General features: G+C 43.6%; 1 protein-coding gene across 3 annotated transcripts in view; it reads right to left on the bottom strand.

Annotated features, from left to right (window-relative positions):
• Nucleotides 1-222: 222 nt before the first annotated feature.
• The window catches only part of LOC119172324 (uncharacterized), a 38,079-nt gene continuing 17,863 nt past the window's right edge, over nucleotides 223-20,438 (bottom strand). For 2 of the 3 annotated variants that reach the window (XM_075893610.1, XM_075893609.1), the window contains 5 exons: nucleotides 15,769-15,911; nucleotides 12,370-12,437; nucleotides 5,278-5,350; nucleotides 1,468-1,517; nucleotides 223-455 (listed from right to left, as the gene is read on the bottom strand). In XM_075893610.1, coding sequence (XP_075749725.1) covers nucleotides 5,280-5,350; nucleotides 12,370-12,437; nucleotides 15,769-15,911 — 282 coding nt within the window. In that variant the 3' untranslated portion in view covers nucleotides 223-455; nucleotides 1,468-1,517; nucleotides 5,278-5,279. The remainder of the gene's footprint in view (nucleotides 456-1,467; nucleotides 1,518-5,277; nucleotides 5,351-12,369; nucleotides 12,438-15,768; nucleotides 15,912-20,438) is intronic. The other variant, XM_075893611.1, reaches the window with a different exon arrangement.

Here is a 20,438-nt window from a genome sequence, read left to right as displayed (position 1 = left end):
TTTTCTTGTGCATTTTGTTACCGTAGAAGTCGGGCTGGTCACTATTTGCTGTTGTGGGTAATCATGTGCTTTCTTGTTGGTCTTATTTATATGAGTGATGAAAAGTCAGTATTATGTTTTGCTCAAAGTTGTGCTCAAAGAATGCTACACACTTTTCAGCATGACGTGTAACCTTCTCTAAATGAGCACATACTAGGTGGCTGTCAAGTAATTAAGCACAGCTTCCAAGACATCATGTTCTGAAAAAAACGTGCTGCATACAATACTTGTGTGTCAAAAAGTGTTTTGTACTTTGAAAGGTGTATAAACTGTTCACATCACCAACGAGGGCTATGTGAATTTCTTGTGTGACGTGTTTCTATGTAAATGTGTAAGACACTGTAACTTCTAAGAAAACTTGATTTCTTCTGATGCGTAATCCATTGGCATTCTTGGGGAGAGGGCCACACAGAATGCTGAAAGAGAGTATATCATCACTATCAGAAACGCTACTGTAACTAGAGGTGCCATGCTAAATTGAAAGTAAATCCTTTATTTTGCAGAATGAAGCTTTGTGGCTGTACTAAATAATGCACCAGTGCAATTATTGGTAGCAGGGGGCGAAGTTTTCTACAATATGGCACTTATTTGACTATAACAAAGCTATTTTATCATTTTTTGTGGTCCTATAGCTCTATGCTTTAGCATGCTGGTTGTACAGTGATTTCAGGCTCAACGACTTAGAGCTCAGTAATGAAATAGTACATTCATTTGCATTGTCTACAGTTCGTAGCATACTGACATTACCTTAAGCGGCCAGATTCATAGCGATATGATGCATTAACACCAAGCAGTAATGTGTACCATTCGCATCACTAAGATTTCTTGACCTGTTTAAATGCGGAAACAGTTGTAGTTCTCTTTAATGCGGTGGAAAAATTTAGGTAGACGGTTTTCTATTATTTTGTGCAGAGGCCTAGACTTTTAGTTTATACCGAGGGCGCAACCAAGCCAGGGTTGGCAACCCAGTCAATTCAACTGGACACATGGAATGTCGGGTTGAATTAACTGTGCACCATAATGAGGTATACAAATCGGTCAATGTATTGATAGAACATAGAACTATATTTGTGCTACATCGATTCTGGCATTAGACTACATGTAAAAATTGAAGTTCAGCCCCTAATTAGGCCTCAAAATGTGTGGGCATGGGTGAATACAGAATGGTTCTGTGGTGAGAGTCAGCTTATGGAGGGGCCTGTTATGTCATCTTATTAATGATGTACGTTCCAAAGTGAAGGAGTTGAGAACAGGGCATTTGGACAGCCCTCTGAATCTACGCGGAGACCTAGGGCAGTGAGTCATCGCACTGTGAGTGAGACTCCGCATATGTTGTGCACCTCATAAGACTGCATGTTAAGTTGACGTGCACTCAATGAAACATTTGGTGGGTATATATATTGGCAAAAATGAATAATGTGCACTCACCTTGTACATCACTGTGCAATTCTTCTCCACTAAAGAAGTACGTTTTCTCTCTGAAAAAAAAAAAAAAAAAAGAAAAGAGGAAATTATAGGGAAAAGGCGGAACAAAGTGGAGATGTGGACTTCAAAATTTCAACCGCACTGAATAAACCGCGTTCTTTCTTAAACAGCACAAATTTTTTGTAAAAAACTATACGGAGCACCTAAAGAAACAATCGTATTGAAAATTTGCACATGCTGTAAATATGTGGCCCCGTGTTTCTTGTCCATATTTGTTGTATTATATTGCACAGTCTTGCTCGATATGACTAGCAACACAAGAGCACGTGGCTTCAAGAGTTCAAAAATTACACATGGCTTCCACTAGCCCTTATTTCTATAACTAGATGTGGTTCTCCTTGCTTTGAAATGATCCCAAATAAAAAAATAACATTTAGTTGTAATAAAAACAAGCTGAAGCCATGTGCGGTCTTTGAACTCGTGGCGCCATGCGCTCTCGTGGTGAGAGTCGTGTTAGGCGCGTCTTGTACAGTTGAACCCCCTTATGCCTCCCATAAGGGGGTTCCGGGGAGCAATTCTTGTTCTCTACATGAGGTCCCCCTTACAAGAAGGGTGCCACATATGCACTTTCTTATCAAGCCCTATTTTATTACAGGCACACTGGTGTTTCTTATACCCAATCATCTCTTACATCAGTGTCTGATATAAAGGGAATCCACTGTCCACCAGTGGATCCAAAAATGTGAAGTTACTCTGTGTCCTATCTAAAAAATAATGGTCAGGAATGTGTACTGCACCATTTTATGGACATGCTATTACAAGTGTATACTGTATTTACTTGCATAATCCTTGCACTTTTTTTCACGGAAAATGGATGAAGGTTAGGGGAAGGGTGCGAGAATTGCGAGGGAAAATTTTTCGTCAAAACGTACAGAGTGAAATGGGAAACGAAGTGCACGCTAATCGGGATTCTCCCGCCAGCAACTAACTGCAAGTTTTGCAAAGTACTAATTAAGACTCACCTTAACTATAAAACCACAAGTTCAACACAACAGAAGATTTATTTGAGGCACAAAAGCCACAAGCAAACAGTAGAGAATCAGAATACCGTACACAAAGCTTGTAGGCATTGTGGGCATTCATCACTCAACAAGGGCCTGCAAAAAGTCAGCGTACGACGTCAATTTCGAGCTGACCGCCATCTAACACGAAATCGTCCGCGATGCTCTCGTCCGACAAAATAAAGTTTTGCCATACATCACAGCCTTAGGCATGCAGAAGGCCCAATGCATCAGTGGCTTTAAGCTGCTTGTGTTGTCGTCACCAGTAGCAAACAATACCCGACTCTGAAGTGCCTACTGGCAGCCCTGTTGCCATCGTTAAGCACAAGATCGAGCATTTCCAACTTGAAAGCAGCCGTGTAGCTTTCGTATCGCCCCATAGTGTAACCACAGAACGGACCCAAGTCACAATACACGCCCGCATAGACACTTTTGCTCTAATTAGTATATTAAAAAATTGGTTTATCAACAGTTCATATAATTAAGCAAAGTGCAATAAATTTATCTACTTCCTCCAAGCGACTACAAACATTACTTTGGTACTCTTCAGCAACATGCCACTCTCTTATTTTTCATCTACACTCAGCATAGAGTACTATGGAAGATAAACACCAATCTGGGGATTTATTTGCCAGACCAACCCTTCATCGTGAGGAACATGGCATTATGAGAACTCTGAATTGATCCTGACCCCTTGGGGCTTTGGGGTGCACCTGAATCAGACGGTAAAGGTGTTCTAATATTTCGTACTCACTAAAGAATGGCCGCGAATTTAACCTGTGCCTATGAAGTTAGAAACGGAACACTTGACCTACTACCACAATATCTCTAGCAAGCGCCCCTACCTGAGCAAGCGCACTCCCCTTTTGTTGGAAGATTTGGAAATATGTGCCCAGATTCTTCACTCCTGCAATTTCCACTGTTTCATACATCATTGTAATTATTTGCCTGATAAAGCCAAACAAAAACAGTGAATGCATGCGTATACGATAAAGCATTTCGTTAAAAGCACCGGTGTGTATTTGGCGGCTTCACAAAACACTTCGGCTCATTCGCATAATTGTGCGCTACAATTGCATCACTTCAGAACTACTGGACAGGAATTAATACACCTTCACAGAGTGGCACAACTCATGGAAGACTCAGCAAGATTTCGTCAATGCGTGTGTTCAAGTTTATGTGGTGATTCATTAGCGAAAATGTAGCTACACATGATAAGCGTTGCCTGCTGCATCGTCCAGCTGAGCGTCTATAGCTGGTAGCGTGTAGTACGTTGCCTACTAAGCTCACTGCGTCGTGGTCGCTCACTGTAAAGACGTGTGCATTTGCATTTGTGCAGAGACGTCTTTTTCTTAGTGCTAGATGAGCTTCAAACCATACAAGGGTGCGATAAGTATTTCATCAATGCAACACAGCGAGTTGCCTTGATTTCCACAAGCAATGCACACTTTATTGAAGTAGTCCCGCACACAACGGTGCAGTAGCGAACGACGAGCGTTCAGTACGTTTACCATACACTTATGCAAGTGATAACAGCGCTAGACTGCTAAGCCACATGTACGGACCAGGAGACAGTTCAGTTCACGATCTAGATTATCATTGTCGGTAGATTTGTCGCGATGATGTGCTGGCGCATTCGTCAGTAGCTGTCACCAAGCTACCGTCCATTTCCGTGCAGCCATCACAGCCCGCGCACCGAAGTAGGAGTGGTCACTGCATGTCTACTGTTGATGCACTTATCGTAAAAGCACGAAATCGGAAGTTCTTTACGGTACATATCCAACTGAGTTTTCGAAAAGGCTCAATATTCAAGTTACCTCAAATATGGGAAACTTTGAAATATGTGCTTTTCGAATGGAATACGAATATTATGATTGCAATATTCAACGAATGTTTCCAACTTTGAAATTTTCCTACACCCCTAAAAACTCAATAATCAATAAAGCTGAACCTCTCTAAGACACATGTACCGGGCAGCCAATCTTGTATGTTATATAAGCAGGGTACCCACATATGCATTTTCTTAACCCCTATTTACATGTAGGCATACTTGTGTCTCTCGTAGCCACTTGCCTCTAATATCAGTGTTTCTTATAAAGGGATTCGACTGTATTAAAGGGATACTGAACAAAAATTGGAAAAACTAACGGAACTTCAAAATTCCACTCAAAAGACGCCACTGTTCTGATAAACGAAGTTTATTTCTCGTATTTTTTAACAGTTTGTTGTATTTGTTCATACATTGTGAGCGCGCAACGGCTGCTCGCAAGCCCGAGCAGCGACGTCAAACACACTGGGGCGCATGCAGGATGCACGTGTTTTTGTCCTCCTCTTTCTCCAGCAGTCCTTTCACTCCACTTTTTCCCTCCCACAAAAGCGCTTGCGCTATGCCCCAGCCGGAAGCATTGTTCGTTGCTGTTGCTGTTCATACTGGTTCTGGGAACCGAAGTTGAAAGTGAGAAAGTCCAGAGCGGCATGCGATAGCTGGCATTGTTGGCTTGCCAGTTTGACGTCACCCAACGTCACATCCTCTCGTTCAAACTGCTGCTAGACACGACAGTTTGTGAAAGACCCGTTAAGTTCATTATTTTCTCGCAGTTTCTGCTTGGAATGGAGGTTGTCTGTATTGATTTCAGTCCAATCTAATGATCTGGCTGATAATTTTAGCGGCAAAGATTTTGTTCAGTATCCCTTTAAAGAAATCAAATACCTTGAGAGTTTATACTTATGAGCAGACAAAATAAAGCATTACCTTTAATTCAGTTCGCTGTACCACCTTATGTATGTCAACATGGTGTCCAGGGCCCCGTGGCAATGAGCAAGTGCTGTCATGAAAAAACAACAAAAGGCTTTTACTGTGAAGAATATGGAGTACAGGGGTGCAACGTACTGCCGCGGTACAACGCGAACAAAACACAGGTACGTCTTGAGACAGCGAAAGCAGCATGTTCTCAACAGCTGAGCCACAAGATTGTACTCTTCGTTCTCGAGTAAAGCCAGAGGCCCACTACCAGGTGTCCCTCAAATCCCCTCCTATCATCGTTTTCGTCGACACGTAGACACGCATCATTTGCCTCCCTGTCAAAGAGCATCACCCCGATGCGAAGTCAGTAATGCAGTTTTTTTTTTTAAAGGAAAGTCTCACGCAATCACTCGCTGATGTAAGGCTTCATGCACACTACGTGAACAAGTTCAGGATGGTGCTGGCGATGCCTCGTACTATACGAACTGTCGGGAACGACTTCGTAAGTGACATCACTCAGTTGTCGCAGCACTCGGTATGATCCAAATTATCTTCTTTAAGAGCTCTTCGGAAAGTCCTCGTTTCCGAATGGGCGTCCAAACCCATAATTTGTCGCCAGTTCGGTAGACGACTGTTCTGCGGTGAGCATTGTAGCGGCTTGCATCGTACTCTTGCTGCTGGTGGATTCGTAAACATTCAAGTTGCCTAGCTTCTTCCACGCGTTCCATAAACTTGTCGCCATCTGGATCAATGTCATGACCTTTGCGCGGTAACATCGCATCTGAGATGGTTCATACTTCTCGTCCATGAACGAGGCTGAACGGGGTCATACAAGTCATTTCTTGCTTGGCCGTGTTGTATGCAAACGTTATGTAAGGCAAGATTTCACCCCAACTTTTGTGTTCAACGTCTACATACATCAAAAGCATGTCTTCAATGGTTTTCTTCAGACACTCTGTCAGCCTGTTCGTTTATGGGTGGTAGGCGGTGGTCTTAAAATGTGTTGTTCCACACAGCATCAGGACGTGATCCAAAAGAGCTGCCGTAAATGCGGTTCCTCTGTCCGTGATCACGACGATTGGTTCGTCATGCCTCAGTAAAATATTCACGATGAAAGATCTTGCCACTTCCGCTGCTGTACCTCTCTGGATAGCTTTTGTCTCAGCATAACGGGTCAGATAATCTGTCACGACGATAACCCAGCGGTTCCCTGTAGTAGAAGTAGGTAGTGGGCCCAAAATGTCCATGCCGGTCTGGTCGAATGGAGTCTTTGGGACCTGCACGGGTTGCAGCTGGTTTAGTCGGTGGTGACTTGCGTCACTGGCAGTCGAGACAGGTACAAACGTGGTGCTTCACGGCTGTGGTTAGTCTTGGCCAGTAATACCGTTGCTGTACTCTGGCCAATGTTCTCGTGTAACCCAAATGGCCAGAAGTCACCTCATTGTAGCATGCTTTGAGTACTTCGGTGCGAAGAGCTGCTGGGATGACGAGCAGATAAGCAGATCCCATCGACAAAAAAGTTTTTTTGTACTCAACCCCGAAAACAAAAATATCACAACACTCTTGCGAAAACTCTTGGAGACTTCTGAGATCTGCTATCTAAGTAGTTAATTAAGCCAAGCAACTGAGCGTCGTCCCGTTGTTGCTGCGCAATGGAGGTCGTGTCGAGGACTCCGAGAAATGCTGTTTGCTCCTCCTCGGGCAGGGTTGCCGACTTAATGGGTGAACGGGACAGACAGTCAACATCCATATGTCGCTTCCCTGACTTATGTACGGTTGCCATATCGAACTCCTGCAGCCCAAGTCTCCAACACACTAATCAGCTGGTACGGTCTTTAAGATTCGTTAACTAGGACAGTGAGTTGGTGGTTGCTAATTACATTGAAGGGGCGGCCATATAAACACGGCGAAATTTTGTAACTGCCTATAACACGGCGAGACATTCCTTCTCCGTCATAGAGTAATTAGCCTCGTCGCAAGTTAGCGTTCTGCTGGCATAGGCAATGACTCTTGCTGTGCCCTCTTGCTGCTGCACAAGCACAGCTCCCAGACCTACATTGCTAGCATCGGTGTGAAGCATCGTAGGGGGCTCTCTCGTCAAAGTGGGCAAGGGACTGGAGGTGTTTTTAGTTGCTGGCGAAGATCGTTAAAAGCAGCTTCTTTGTTCTTCCACTCAAAGGTGACGTCTTCTCCCATGAGGCGAGTTAACGGTGATGCGATGCGTGCAAAGTCCACGATAAATTGTCGATAATATACACAGAGGCCGAGAGAGCGTCTGACAGCCTTTTTATCGGTCGGCACAGGGAACTGTGCAACGTTGCCATTTTTTCAGGATCGGGACGAACACCTGCATGACTGACTACGTGACCAAGAAATTGCAGTTTTTTGTAGCAAAAGTAGCACTTCCCAGGCTTCAATGTCAGGCCTGCAAACCGTATGGTGCATAAGACCACTTCAAGCCTTTCAAGGTGCTCGTCAAACGTTGCGTAGAACACTATGACATCATCCAGATATACTAAGCAGGTTTTCCACTTCAACCCGGAAAGCACGGTATTCATGACTCTTTGAAAAGTAGCAGGAGCTGCACACAAACCGAATGGCAAGACTTTCAATTCATATAACCAATCTGGTGTCACAAAAGCAGTCTTCTCGCGGTCTCTGGAGTCCATCTCGCTTTGCCAATATCCACTTCGCAAGTCCATTGAAGAGAAGCACCGAGCATGTCGAAGTCTGTCGAGGCAGGGGTCTATACGGGGTTGTGGATATACGCAATTCCTGGCCACCTGATTTAGCTTCCGGTAATCCCCACAGAAGCACAGGCTTCGGTCCTTTTTCTTAACGAGGACCAGAGAAAAATAGATGAATAGGTTTCGCCGTTTCCTCGGCAATTATCTGATGCTTGGTTAGAGGCATGGGGTCAACTCTTGATGTTATCAAAAATCAGTCTTGGAATTCGGCTAATAACTCAAGAGGTCTGCGTTTCTCATCTTTCGGCAAAGTAATGCTAATGTCCAGAACAGGCGCTGAATCGAGATTTAGCATCTCGTCGACTACCGCCAAGCAACCTTCAGCACCTATGACATCGCCGAAAAAAAAAAAAGGCAGTCGTGCCTTTTGGAAGGTATCGGCGCTCAGCACTAAAACAGGTCAGCAGCAAGTCCGTGTGTCTAGCAGCAACTCTGACGATACCCCATGCGACGGAAATAACGTGGGTGAAGAGAAGCGAGCTTATTTGGTCTGTGACTCCTTCGCCGTCAATCTGGACTCCGGCGGCCACAGAAACAAGCGTGCACGACCTAGGAGAGAGGACCACGCCGTCATCAATAAGACGCAGTTGGTTTGTTCACGCCTCTGGAAAATTGAGTAAGCCCGAACTGCAGCAGAAAGTAGTTAAACCTTCTGAAATGTTGATGATGGCACCATATTCTCGTAAAAAATCCATGCCAAGGATTCCATCTCTGCAGCATGCGGCGATAACGACGAACGACGCTGTGAAAGGAGAACCTCTGATGTCAATTCTTGCTGTACATCTTCCAGAGGGCATCAATAATTGGCTTCTTGCCATTCTTATATTATACCTGTGTCACACGGGTGCGCAAAAATTCTTTTAAGTAAGCGGTCTTTTACGAAGTTGAAAGACTTTTAACAAAGAGGTGTTTGCGGCGCAGACTCACGGCAGCAACAATCTCCTTTTAGTGTTTTCGTTCGAAGACGCTAGCGAAAGCGTGGCGCTAGCAGTTAAAAGAGAAGCAATGAAAATTAAACGTATCATGATGTTCAAATTAAAGACTTGTTGCACTGCTCGTTTCTTCAAATTAATTTAAAAATAAGAGATGAAGAAACACCAATGTGAATGTTTTTTGCACTAGATAAGGAAGCATTCCCATAACTAGCGACGTGCACAAGTCCGTCTGGCACCACTGTGCTTTTATTTACCGTATTTGTTTTTCGCAACTCTCGACACGTTATGGGCGACCGTACGGGAGAAAAAGCGAGGATCGCAAGCCTCACGGCCTGCCTTCTCGCTCTGGAAAGCGAGGCAGACGCTGCAAAAGCCGCCAAGGAGAAGATAAAGCAGCGCAAGACCGAGCGTCACCACATGATATTGCTGACGCGTTGTAGCTGCTTACGAGAGTAGAAAAGGAAATAACCATTAAAAGAGTTCATTACACCTTCTGCAGAATATGAAATTTGTTTTTACAAAGAGTTCTGGTGACAGAAAAATAAGCATTCGGTCTTTTTTTCCCACCACTCGAAAATTGCTGGCGCCCACTGGTTTCGAGGCTACTCATTCGGAGCCGTAAAAGAGATCGACGAACGCCGTTTACGAAAAAGACCGCTTCTGAAAAGGAGTTCGCTCTGTGCCATGTGTCTGCTGTCAGGAACTCCTTTTCGGAAAAAGACCGCTTACTTAAAAGACTTTTAAGTGCCCATGTGACAGGGGTATGAGAGCCCGTTCATGGAGTCTTCACTTTTCTGAGGCTGTTGACGAGGTCCTGACCGATAATAGAGACGTCGGCACCGGTGTCGACTAAAGCTCTCACTTTCTGGCCGTCAAGAAGAATACTAAGGTTGGCAGTCACAATTTCATTACTTTCACAGCTTATCAGCTGCACGACGTCATGCAGTAAGGGCTATTTTTCGTCATCTTCATGGCATGCAACCTTGCCCCCGGAGGTTGCCACCCTCAGTTTCCCCGGCACGAGCTAGGTGACCTTCTTGTATTAAGGTCGGCTAAGGTGCGGCGGTGCCACAAAGGTGAACGCGTGAGAGATGGAGAGCGGGATCGACGTCCCAGACCAGGTGGGTGAGCAGACATTGCCTCCTCTGTAGTGGTACAGCCGTCCTCAAAGTGAGAACGCACTCCATAAAAAGAGGTGTCGTCGTGGCATGGAGTGTATTTGTTGTTGGCACGTCGACTGTCAAACGAAGATTGAAGAGGACGAAATTAATCACCTCGATGCCAGCAACGACGGGCAATATGGCCTGCACCTCCGCAGTGAAAGCATAGTGGACGCCTGTCGACTGTGCGCCATGCATCTGTGCATCTGTTCTTCGGGTCGGTGGACGTCTGAGCATCCCCCTGGCGTCAATGCCCATGGTGTGCCTGTGAAGGGCTGGTTGTATGGCTGTAGCATGGGTAGTTGCTGTAGTGTCTGCTCTTGCGGCGGTGACCAAAGGGCCATTGGCGCCTGGCGGTACGACGTCGGTGTAGCGGGTGCTGGACGTCGGAGAGCAGCTCATGCAACGCTGCTCAGCATCAGGACCAGCCGTAGACAACGCTTGGCGGATTTCGTCATGTACGACTTCGAGGACTGACGCAATGGGAGTTTCAACAACCAGAAGCCGGAACTTCTGCAGTTCTTCACGAACTTTCTCCCTATCAAGTTTCACAAGAAGCTTTGACTCTCAGACGTCGTGGTGATAGCATTGATTGGGAGATTGCTGAACATGCAGTCATATTGCTAGCAGCGTTAATGAAGGGCCCGCTCGATAGCCATAGCCTCCTTAATAAAGTCAACCACGGTACTTGGAGGGTTGCGCAGTAGCCCGGCGAAAAGCTGTTCCTTGACAGTGCGCATGAGGTAACTCAGCTTCTTATCTTCCGTCATGTGCGGGTTAGCTCGACGAAAGAGACATGTCCTCGGTAAACATTGCAACGGTTTCGTTGAGTTTTTGAACCCGTAGCTCCAATAACTGCTGCGCACGGTTCCATCGATCAACATTTTCGAAGGTATCGATGAACTGCTGTTGAAAGTCGGGCCAAGTTGATCCCCACCCCCAGATTGGCTTCTCTATTCTCATACAAAGTACGAGCACGCTTGTAGTGGACAAGCCAGTCGACGTCTTCATGGGCGCCGCCACTAAAGCGATTGGGTTTGAGTGGTTGAAAGATGGTCACCTGAGATGGGTGCGTCGAAAAGCTGCCTTGGGACACCTGTTAGAGGCTTGCGTTGGCCATTGGTTGAGGTGAGCGGTGCCTGGGAGGTTACAACGAGGCAGTGAGCTCTGGCACGAGGTCTCGCAACCGTCGACTGAAGCGATGCACAGGAGTTGCTACAGGTGACAATGCTACTGGACTGGATGAACAGCTCCCAGCGGGAGTGTGGAGCGTCATGCAGGGTTGCTACCCAGAACCTCCACCAGTGTCATGGTAGAACGCGAACAACACAGGTACGCCTTGAGACAGCGAAAACAGCGTGTTCGTAACAGCTGAGCCGCAAGATTGTCTTCTTTGTTCCGCTTACCCCCCCCCCCCCCTTGTCTACATGTAGACACGCGTCAGTAGGAACTCTATTACAAAGCTTACTGAGGCAAATGCGGGACTAGCATCCACGGGACCACGCATGTTTGCCCCGCCTTAGTTGCTTTGAAGATTGCTTTAATTGAGATTTCTTGAAAAGCTGAGACAAGTACGAAAGAGGTCACAAGTAAGTGATGCCACCGGCAGACTAAGACTGAATGAACGTACCAACAGGTCGACTCCTCCATACTGAACATTCTCAAGATACGCATGAAACGACGAAAATAAACCATGCCCCCCCCCCCCCACAATCCCTTGTTAGAAAATATGCAATTTCATTAGCACTTGGTAACACACTGCAAAGTGAAAAGCTAACAAACGCTTCCAGTGAAGGTCAGATAACGTGCAGCCGAAAACTATTTTTCTTGCAACAGAGTGTAAGATTATGACAAACCTCATTACAAGGCTTGCTTGTACTGCAATATCCTTTCATCTTGAGCACAGTAGGTTACACAAACCAAACACTTAAAAACTAGTTTGAAGGCTTGACAAAGCTAGGCCTAAAGGACCAAACTGATTAGACAGACGTGCCAGCATTTTCAAAGAGTGAGAAAAGAAGTGGGAGGGCGGGGGATGTGACAACACAGTACAGTTGTGTGGCACTTGCAGAAGCTTAAGGTTGCCGAGAAGGTCACGGTCGGTCCTACTGGACACATACTCTAGTCCAACTGGTACTCGAGCTCTCAAATCAAGAGCATAGACCGCCACAGGAAAAATAGGGCTTGCAAGAAAATGCACTAAATTCACATACTGTCACCATAAAGTACAAGGCAATATGGTAACAAATTATTACTTACACACTTTCAGGGCTATCATGAAACAGGCCAGAATCTGCTCTTCTCCGAGTGACGTTGTCAGTTTCCTCCTATCAACAGAAAAAAAAAACAGGGGTTGGAGTATGAGAGCATGTCTACTCACAATTCGCAAGGGAATTGTAAAAGAAGCAGGGAATTGAAAAACAGGCATGGCATGTGCGCAAGTAAACAGAATGCTACTTCATCAAAACGATGAGTGAGCCTCTTTCGTAAGAGCACATTTGTTTTGGACGTGGAAAAAAACTTGACACAACACACAACATGTCAAGCACGCACAGCCACAGCTTAGAAAATTACCATTCAACTGAGTGCAGGAGTTATTTTCCTTGCACTGCGGGTGCGGGGAGACTCACTCCACAACGGATCACTCTCACTTGTTCTACTGCCAAGTCATGGGCTGAAATAAGACAAGTAGCATATGTCGCTTCTGTCGATCTGCGAGCAGCGTTGGTTGCGCCTATCAGCAGCAACAGGGGTGGCCATGTAACAGAGAAAAAGGGGAAGCAATAATAGTTTGCGGAAATGGTTACGCGACCTGTGCATAACGAAATTCCAGTTTGACTTCATGCAGAGCATTCCCGTGTTGCACAGGCAGATTCAATTTGGTCCAAACCTAGTGTTCGCTCCACTTTTAGCGGCTGCTTCTAATCTCCCAGTGAGAAAGGCCATTAGTTTGTAGCTGTCTCAGTTAAGCAAACATCTTGATGCCATAAGGCAGATGAAGTGTCTGATATTAAAAGTTACACACTGATGGAAGCGACTTTTTGCTTTTTGGAACACACTTAGGAGCAGAGAAAGCAGTGCTTTGGAGCAGCCATGTGTTTTTGGAGCAGAAAAAGATGAAAGTTATAGCAACTATTGGTGTTTTAGGAGTAGATATTAAGTTGGCCATACATATATTAAATTTGCCAGTTGTAGTTCATAGCGTTGTTGAAGCATCTCGTAAATATTAATATTTCTTATGAAGTATGTTTAACGTACAACAATGTAAATTTCATGAAGTAAACAATGGCAGGTGGCCAATATGTGCTGTGAAATTAGCTACAATTTACGATACTAGACTGTGTGGCAGAAATGCTAAGCGGAAAAGCTAAGTGCCAAATTTTCGAAGTAACCACAGCCTCAATTAACTGTTGCAAAATAAGCGGTACATAATCGGTATTAGATAAAAGCGATCCTGCTCATTTTCACCATACGATCCTGCATATGTCCAGCTGATAAAAAGTAAGAGCCACATGGAGCTATATGCTTGATATGCCAGTTCTTTTGCACAAATAACATGAGAGTCTATAATGCTACACACTAGTTGCACACTGGGGTGATCGTATACAGAATTTTTCGTGTTTTTATTTAGGACTTATGAGTCGGTCAAACAGTGAAAATTTGTCATCCTCATTCTCCCAGTGTCATTTCAAAGCAAGTTTGGAGCAATTACTGTTTGGAGCAGCATGGAGCAGCTTTCCTCTTTTACATTATCGACTAGAAAAAAATATTGCATACTTCAAATAGGCGCACAATTGTATGAAACTCGGCAAGTTTACTAGAAACCGGTCAAGATTTTAAAGTAAGTTGTGAAATGCAGCGTTCCTGGCAAAGAAAGTGCTAAAAATCTGCTGGTCAGGCTTGAGTAGCTCCATATGGCTTTGCAGTTTTTTCCATGTTTAAGCATTCCAATTAAAGGGAGATACGGGTCGAAAAACGCGAGTTTTTTTCAAAATTACCAGTTTTTTTTCCCTGTTTTGATAAGATTAGTACCTCTACTGTTATAAAAAAAAAAATAGGTCGAGACTTAACTGGAAATGCTTTAAAATTGCAACTAAAAAGCACAAGGTGCCTGTTAAAACGTCCAAAGTGTGCGGCCTTCGAGCACCTTGCCGCCGAGATAATGCGCCGCCGCTTGCCATTGTTGACGCATTAGCCGAAGAGTCAAGCCTCACTCTTCAAGCAACAACAGTTTCCCTCGCTGATGCAGCGCAAGAAATAATAAAAAGAAGCATGTTCTGTGCGTTTTTCGAGCGCCGCGACTTGCTTATGACGTGGTATGGATCGGGGGCCGCCATTGGCCGCTGTGCACCTGTATGTGCTGTGAAACCTATTTGCGGGGTCCGTGTTTTGTCGAGCAGCACAGCTGAACATTGCTATTCTCGTGTAATTATCTCCGTTATGAAGGAAAAAAGCATTGCTCGCAAGTGAAAGCCGTTGTGTGGCTTTCACTTGCGACCAATGCATCAAAATCAAACCATCTTGCGATCAATTCCAAACTTGCGATCAATGCATCAAAATCAAAACCAATGCATCAAAATTCATTCACACCCGTCAGCCGGAAAGTTCGTGATGCGGCAATGGATCATGTCAGCACCAATCTTGCGAGGAAGTGAGAGAATTTAGCAGGGACGACATTGCCATTATGTAGGACGGTATGTGGCACAAACATGGCAGCAAAATGCCATGACACTGGACTTAGTTTGGATTTCGCAGTCCTGTAGAACTTCTTCCTAGCTAGCAGTTGGCACAAGGCTCTGCCAGATGGAGCGGAAGTTTGGCAAGCGTTTCATGGCCCTGTCTGTGAGCGAAATGTCTTTGAGGAGTCGGCTCGAAAAAGACGAGAGGGGACAAACTCATGGGGCTGGAGTATTTTAGTCGCAGTGGCCACTGCAAGAAGGGTTGTTCTTTTTGGTGTGCAAATTTCATAACATTTAATGATATCTTTCATAAATAAAAACTCAATTTTAACTTTAAAACTCGTTTTTTTTTTTTTCAAAACACAAATTTTTTTCAATGTGCCCTTTCTTTTTCGGGCACTTCTAGTGCTCGGATCTGCATGAAATTTTGCCCAATTTTTTTCCAAAGTATGGTGAATGCAATTATCTAGTTTAAATTTTATTATTTTATTGTATAATAAAAAATATTCTATGTAAACCTTTACTAGGATGGGTGAAATATGGACTTTTTACGTCTTATTTTTCATGCCTATTTCATATTTTGTATGTGCTTCCTAATTAGTTATTTGCATTCTACACTTTATTTCAAAGATTATGAACTATGAATGGTACAAAATTACGGAATTTCAGGAATGAAAAGAGGGGGGGGCAAAATGATTGAGGTTTTCACTTTGCCATTTCGCAGAGCTAAAAGTAAGCAACTTGCAAGAAAACTAATTATATATTTGAAATAAGCATAAAAAGCTCAAGTTTCATTGCTCTAGGATGAACATTAAAAAAAAAAAAGTGTCTTCGAGTAGCATCTCTCCTTAAAAAGGATTTCCCTGCTTTTCAACTAGCACTTTCCGTTTTTTCTTTGCGTGTGAGAAAAAAAAAATGTGTCACGGGGTTCCACTCTAAAACAAAGAAGGCGGGACAAAATGGTGCAAGCCTAGCTCACCGAAATAGCCGAAAGAAGTCGGAAGCTTCCACCATTGACCGAACAGTGGAGTAATGTGCCTCCTTGTCGAAGTCCCTGAGAAATGTCTTGTGCTTTTCGGCCATATGTAGCGTCGTGCTGGGCGTACACCTGCTCATGTTGCACTGGTGGAAGCAAGCATCAAGGCAAGCATTCAAGTGGCCGGCAATACAAAATGTACATCACACAAGAATTTCATTAGTGTGCACTGGTTGCTACACTATCATCCATACAAGACCAGCTTAGCATAGACAACGCCATCTACGTCTCAGTTTTTTTTTTTTAAGGCTTGTGCAAACAGTGAATTTTATGTTCGAAGTGAATTCGAAGATTATATATATATATATCCCATATTACAAAAAAAAAAAAACCTCTGTATTGGTCATGACTTGACTAAACTACACAATATTACTTAATTGAAACAATGCCTGTGCAAATGTAACTTTTTTGCTTGAAGGAAATGGAAACAACTTTAAACAGTATCAGGACTTGACTTTCGGTAGAATGCAAGTAATAAATAACCTGTAAAATATGCTACTTTAAAATTGGATATACTTCAAGCATCTCAGTCGGTATAACATGCTTTGAAACTTGAGGAATTATTAGATGTGAGGGTAATATATTCATTTAACTTTGAAGTGGGGCGTCGCAGCAGTGCTGATTTCTTCTGTATACGTGTTTTTACTAGGTTTGTATGAATAGTGAATTTTAGGATCGAAGCGAATAGTGATTTTGGTCGAATAATTTCGAATCGAATTCTAATAGAGTATATGTTGTGTAAAGAACAAACCTGCACATATATATATATATATATATATATATATATATATATATATATATATATAATTTTTTTAACAAGACCTCTATGCAAGAGTTTCATTTTTTTTTCCAATCAAAGGAAGTTCAAACAACTTTGAGAAATAGCAAGATTTGACTTTCAGTAGGAAGCAAGTGATAACCTGTAAAATACGTAACACTATTCATTACTGCTAGAGTGTATAAGCCGGCAAAACAAGCTTTTAAGATTAGAAAATGAGTAATCGAATTGAGGATAATATGTTTATCTCAAGGAATCCTCCAACAGTTTTTCGAGTTGCCATACAATTTATTCACTCAATAAGATTATTGCCTTACGAATTAACCGCCGCAAAAATTTTTCCAACCTGTCCTGTATGAGCGGAGGCACAAAGATTAGCTACATGTTGCAATTGCATTCTCTCTCCTCGTTTCGAAGAAAGTGCTTGAAGCAAAGCAGCAAGGAATGGCATAGGGAAGGAAAATAAGTCACTTGCCTGTCGTGACCCTGAGCACTCTCTCTCTCTTTTCTTTTTTCTTTGAATACTCGAATTTTCAGAGCGATCATGCATGTACGCTTGGACATGTCGTGGCCACGCGCAGCGGCTTCAGTAACAACCGAGCGCCCCATGCTCATATCAGCCAATCGCTGCTACAATCGCTGTGATGAGCGATATCTGGCATTGTGGCGTCATTTGCCCAGAGAATAGAGCGATTTTTATCCGACAGTGAGAATTTACTGAGAGTTTCAGGTCACGTGCTGCGCTATAATATTTAGCTCGCGTGTTCTCGGTAGCCTCGACTACCGTACGGCAGCGTTGGCTGACCATGCTCAAAAAGTGTTGCAGTGCCCCTTTAAATTTGAAGTGGGGCTTCGCAGCAGAGCAAATTCCTTCTGAATAGATGCTTTCATGGTTTAGCACTACTATACTGCAGTGAAGCCACTTTTAAAAGTGATTACGTGCGGTTTACAACACATATACATGTCGAATACTTCGAAATATTTGATAATTTAAATTCGATTCGAAGCGAATTTGAATACTCTACTATTTCTTAGAATATTCGAGGCATTCAAATATTCGCACAAGCCTAGGTTTTAAGACATAACACTACTTTGCTCAAGTGGAACCGTCTTTACAGGGGTTACAGGCGGATCAATGTACACCTATTCATTTGTTTAGAATACTTTAAAATTTTCAACAATTGAAATTCAATTAGAAACAAATTCGAATACTGTGTTGCTAAATCACTAACTTAGTACAGTCTTAATTACTTGTCGAGAGCAGTACAGCGTGTGAACTCTGGGCACTGGCTTAGCTACAAGCTTCAGTTCATGCTTTAATTAACATTCAGGTATGAATATCCAGTATGAATACCATATTTACTCACATAATTTAAGCCCTCGTATAATTTGCACACCCCTGATATTTTACCAGCTTCACGAAACATTTGAAACATTCATTCCACAAGCCTAGTTTTTTTTTATCTCGTTTTTTTCACGCTGCAGAAATTTTGTATTTAAGACGATAGTTTCCCATAAATATACAAGAGGGAACCCTAGCGCTACTGCCTATAGAAGCTGGAACACATGGCACTTCAGCTACCATGGATTTGCCTAGTCTTCAATCTTCTAGCTCTGTTTGGGTTTGCATGGCCTGGCGCCACTTTATCACAAGATGAAAATAAGCAAAGATTAACCAGCTGCACTTTGCCACCTAAACATTTTAGGGTCACCAATTCAAATAGGCTCAAAGTTTGAAACAAAGCCAAAACGTGCTAATAAGCAAAGCTACAAGTATGTTGAAAGCCCGCAAGCACAAAGACTAGGCAAATTAGTGTACTGCCTATCATTCCTGTGGTGGCTGAGCGATCGTAACGCCAGAGTCCCCTCTACTTAATTTTAGGAAACTACACTTAAGACCACGTAAATCCACCACGCACAATTTACCACACCCTTTTGTCTCCAAGTACCAAGCGTTCTCGAGTGTCGGTGAACCTGGAATATGCGGACAGTGATTTTCGGTAATTGAGTATTCATGACAAGTGTTATCCTGACAAGCTATAACACCACTGAGCTAGTAATCTTAATTACACTTGTCGAGAGCAGTACAGCGTGTGAACTCTGGGAACTGGCTTTAACTAAATGCTTCAGTTCATGCTTTAATTAAAATTCAGGTATGAATATCCAGTATGAATACAATATTTGCTTGTATATTTTGCACCCTCCCATAATTTGCACACCCCTAATATCTTACCAGCTTCACAAAAAATTAAAAAACTAATTTCCTCGAAGAATTCACGCTCCCCAACTCATCCGAGCCAGCTCACCGGTGCACACGTAGAGACTTTGGGCCTTTGGATGCTTTAGACCGGCATGCAGGTGGCACATCTCGCTGAGCAGGCGAGCGCAGTCTAACGGGCTGCCAGTGGGAACGGAGTCCCTTGTTCCGAGGACTTCTTCCGAACTACGGTCCCTCAAATGCCGTACCTTAATGTTGCTTTTTATAGAAACTCGCGTAATTAGATAGCGAAACACCTCTCCTCCCCCCCCCCCCCCCTCTTCTATACGCACCGTGTCTACAGCCGAGCACCGTAACGACTGCTCTACTGCGGCGGATATTAACACGCAAACCTGTAGCTGGAACTGTTCGAACGTTGGCCTTTTATCTCCCCATCTCTAACACCGTGAGAATTCAAGCTCGCATCACGACACAGACAACTTTCTGCACCGGAGGCGTGCAAGGACTGGTCGTACCAACTCTTCTCCCCGGCCTCTGCATCTGCACTGCAACGCACGCTTGGTTGATTTCGGAAGTTTAGGTATTGGCATTTGTCCGTCGCATTTTTACTGTTCTTTGCGATGAATTACAGCAATTGTATATACCCTAAAATTCAAGATCACTGTTATAAGGTTCGCCAACGAAAACTGGAACCGTGCCGCCGCCAAAAACTTCAGCGTAAGTTCTTCAACGTGCAACGGTCCGTGCGGGAGAAAGAAGAAGAGTGTACGTTTGCTAATACAAATTTCTTCTGTTGAAGAAGGCCTTTTCAATTTTGTGCAAATGCATAGGTCCTCTTATATTGCAGTGTTGTAGGATTTAGTTTCTCCCAGCATTGTCGAGAAGAGCTTCGAAGAAAATGGGGCACTCGAACATGCTTGCCACAGCAGAGGACAATCCACTTGGGGAGGGCAGTGGCAGCATCCACGACAATAATATTTAATCAGACTTCTCGATCAGTGATTCAGACTAGACAATCCAGTAACGTTGGACTACACCTTGCGCGACCGAATCTGACTGGTTAATGTACGTGCTAAATTTATTAAATTAACAAGTATACCTTGCGCTCCAATTTATAACTTTTTAAAATATACTACACGCATTAGGATTACTGCATATTATATGTGTTTACGAAATCCAGCGTAATGTGTGCATCCCCTTCTCAGAGCAGCAAAATCGGGAAAAAAAGAAAGTTGGCAAATAATGTGAGTAAATATAGTATGTCTAGTATAATTTAACATTGGTCTGTGGATAATTTTACACCAGCACGTCCTCACATGCACACTAACGATGACAAGTGGTCAACTGGCAACTTTAGAGAAGTTTAACACAGACAATACCAGAAGGTCCTGCTGTAGCCACTGTACCTCCTCTTTTTATTGGTAAAACGACGCTGTCCCTAATATTAACATTTCAGAGATTCCGAAGATTGGTTGGCCACTGTAACTGAAGATAAGCCCACACGGCTGTACTTGGATGTCCCACCGCTGTAGTTTTACTGGCTACACTAACAGACTTATAAAATTCATCATTTTTCTCGGAACTCACAAGCTTGAGAACTTGCTTCGACGACTCCAC

This window comes from Rhipicephalus microplus, chromosome 4 (assembly GCF_043290135.1).
Source record: "Rhipicephalus microplus isolate Deutch F79 chromosome 4, USDA_Rmic, whole genome shotgun sequence".
In the NCBI taxonomy this organism is placed as follows: domain Eukaryota; kingdom Metazoa; phylum Arthropoda; class Arachnida; order Ixodida; family Ixodidae; genus Rhipicephalus; species Rhipicephalus microplus.
The sequence above is the reverse complement of the archived record's forward strand: the minus strand, read 5'-3'. Positions and strand labels throughout refer to the sequence as shown.